This window comes from Narcine bancroftii, chromosome 3 (genome assembly GCF_036971445.1).
Source record: "Narcine bancroftii isolate sNarBan1 chromosome 3, sNarBan1.hap1, whole genome shotgun sequence".
In the NCBI taxonomy this organism is placed as follows: domain Eukaryota; kingdom Metazoa; phylum Chordata; class Chondrichthyes; order Torpediniformes; family Narcinidae; genus Narcine; species Narcine bancroftii.
The window spans coordinates 10,105,127-10,108,196 of record NC_091471.1 but is presented as its reverse complement, the minus strand read 5'-3'; the positions used below and the strand labels follow the sequence as shown (position 1 = coordinate 10,108,196).

At 56.2% G+C, this 3,070-nt stretch overlaps 1 protein-coding gene across 1 annotated transcript; it reads right to left on the bottom strand.

The window, feature by feature from the left end:
- Nucleotides 1–1,678: 1,678 nt before the first annotated feature.
- On the bottom strand, nt 1,679–2,860 carry LOC138756660 (G-protein coupled receptor 151-like). The gene has a single exon (XM_069923046.1). It carries the CDS (start codon nt 2,858–2,860, stop codon nt 1,679–1,681), a length of 1,182 nt encoding a protein of 393 aa, XP_069779147.1.
- Nucleotides 2,861–3,070: the final 210 nt, after the last annotated feature.

The following is a 3,070-nucleotide window of genomic DNA, read 5'->3' as shown; positions in this document are numbered from 1 at the left end:
CTTCCTCCCAAACCCCGGTGGCATGCCATTTGATTGGGTAATAGGCTGCTATAAATTCTCTCTAGTCATGAAGGTCTAAAGGCCATTTTGACCATCACCAGAACTAATCCCAGTTGCCTGCAATATCCATCTATGCCCTGCTCATTCAAGTACTGTAGATGTAAAGATGAATCTTAAATGTTGTTACTGTTCCTGCCTTCACCACCTCTGGAAGCTCATTCCAGGTATCATAGAACCCTACAGCCATTCTACTCAGTCCTAGTCCCATTGACCTCCACCTGGACCATACCCCACTCAACCATGTTCCTGTCCAAATTTTACTAAAATATCAAAATCAAGCCTTCATTTGCCAATTCAGCTGGCAGCTTGTTCCACACTCCTGCCACGCTCTTCATGAGGAAGTTTCCCCCTAATGTTTCCCCTTCACTCATGTCCTTTAATTCTTATCTCACCTAACCTCAGTGTAAAAAAAAAAGCTGCTTGCAATTACTCTTTCCATACCTATCATAATTCTCTTATTAAATCCACTCCAGGCAATAAAACCCTAACCTGTTGAACCTTTCCCCATAACTCAATGCTTCAAGACCCCGCAATATCCTTGTAAATCTCCTCTGCACTTTTTCAATCTTATTGACATAATTCCTGTAGTTAGATACCATTTACTCCTTGTATGAAAAAAAAATACCCATTAGATCCTTTCCTTCCTTCAAGCCTACACCCTCTCCCATGGAAAGCAGACATTGGTAATCTCCCCTATCAATGTCTCTCCAACCTTTTTGTCGGCGCCCCTCGGCCTCCTTTGGTTGGGCTCAACTCATGACCTGCTGCATGTCAGTGAGCAGGCTATAGCAGTTAGAATCATAGAGCTGCCCAGCAGGGAAACAGGCCCTTCGGCCCAACGGGATCCTGCTTCAAACCAACCCAAGGCCAATCCAATTTTAATCTCCTGCATTCCCATCAACTTCCCCCGGTGGTTTCTGCGCCTCACCCTCGCACGTGGGGCCAATGGACCGTCCAAGCTATGCGGTGGCAGGGAGAACATGCGAACTCCACGCAGACAGGTGAGGATGGAATTCCAGTCCCAGGGAGTGTGACGCAAGGTTCCGCCAACTGCGAAAGAAAATTCTGGGGGCCGTGCTGGAGATTATCAATGGAAATTATTTCGGGAAACACGGACCCCACGTTTGTGTGTCTCGCATTCTCAGTCCCGCCAAAGAACACACGGCAAATTTGCTTCCTTCCCACCATTAACCCCCCCCCCCCACCCCACCCCCATCCGGACCGATCCTGGAAGCTTTCTAACGGCCGTTCAGCCGGCTGCGTTGTGATTTCCTCCGCCTCCCTCCCAATGGTCGTGGCTCATGTGCGGCCGAGGGTGGCTTCTGGACGACCGTCCGGTCGGGTTGCAACGTGAAAAGTCACTCCGCCAAGGTGGCGTGGAGGGGAAGGGAGTGCGGCGGCGACCTGGAGTCGTGCGAAGCAGGGGGTGGGGACGGGGATTTGCTTGGTGAGCACTCATTGGCAAACTGCCAACCGCCGCCAGCGTTCAGTGGGACAGCAGACCGTTATAACATGCCGAGACAAACTTTCTGCGGCGTTGCGACTCTTGAGATGAAGTTGAGAGAGGTGAAACTAAAAGCCAGCCACGGTTGGAGTCCTGCCCTGTGAGGCGCCCTCTTTACGCCTGCTCCTGGTTCTCCCAGGGGACTGGGTCGTTGCTGTCCGCCGGCGTCGCGTTTCTCCTGTGTTGCCAGAAGTACTGGACATCGGGCGGTATGCTCTGGGCTAGGTTGCGGCAAATGGGCACGTCCTCTCGGGCGGAGATGGTCGGCAGGGCGCAGATGGAACTGGCTGCTCCGGCTCGCGGGATGGACAGGCAAACTTTCTCGCCCAGGGTCGCGGTTCCCCCTCGTCTGCCGGCGCCCCTGCGAGTGGCCACCTTCCAAGCGCTTCTCACCCCCTCCTTGAAATCCTCAGAAGCCGCGAGCAGTACCAAGGGGTTGACCGTGCAGTTGGCCAGCGTGAGGACTTGAGCCAACACCAGCAAGGCGATGGGTGGCGCCGGGCTGAGCGGCCCTCGGTGTCTGTTCCAGCTCCACGCCACCCACTCAGGGAGCCGCATGACCGCGAACGCGCCGCTCAGAGCCAACAGCATGACCGTCACCCTCCGGATCTCGTACCTGCGGTTGGGGGTCCTGTTTCTGCCGGGCTTGTACTTCACGAGAGCCTTGACCAGGCACACCATGGCGAAGCCCAAGGGAAGGAGATAAACGGCCAGCGGGTACGCCACTCCAAAAGCGGTCATGAAGTGCCAGGCGTCGGCTGGGATAACCAGCACGCAGGCGGTGGCGGCTCCAAGGTGCCTGATGTCGGCGAACAGCCAGTGAGGGATGGGCAAGAGGAACGAGAGGGACCAAATGCAGCAGGTCAACGCTACCAGCCGCCGGCACTTGAAGTGAATGTAGTTCTTCGGCTTGACGACGTGTTGGTAGCGGGCGTGGCCCACGGCGGCGAGGGTGAAACTTTTCGCCGAAAGACACGCCTGCAGAAAGTAATCGGAAGATTTACACATCAACCAGCCGAAGGACCAATTCGGTCTGGAGTAGGTGACGGCTCGCAGGGGAGCGCAGAAGAGCAGGACGAGGAGGTCGCTGGCGCTCAGTAGGACGATCAGACCGTTGGCCACCGAGCTCTTGGCTTGCCTGAAGTCGTACATCAGGACAGCGACCACCATGGTGTTGCCCGCCAAGCCCACCAGGCAGATGACCCCCAGTAAGATGGGCAGGGCGACTTTCAGCTCCGCTGCCTGGAGCACTTGGAAGCCGCCGGCGTATTCCAACAGGTCGGCGGAGCTGTTCATGGTGCTGAAAGCGCAGGCGGCGGCCGGGGGCGCGGCAGGAGCTGTTCCGAGGCGCTGGTGCTGATCCGGATGACTGAAGCCAAGGCCGCCAGCGCACACCGTCGAAGGGTGGACGGGGGGGGTTCAAAGAAAAGACTGGCACGTCAGGGGTGAGCACGTCACCCAGAAGCTCCCCGTCTGGTTCCTGCTGGAGAGATTTCTAACTAATTC

What these genes read in the sequence shown, in the direction of transcription:
- LOC138756660 (XM_069923046.1), bottom strand. Translation starts at nt 2,860, where the DNA reads ATGAACAGCTCCGCCGACCTGTTGGAATACGCCGGCGGCTTCCAAGTG.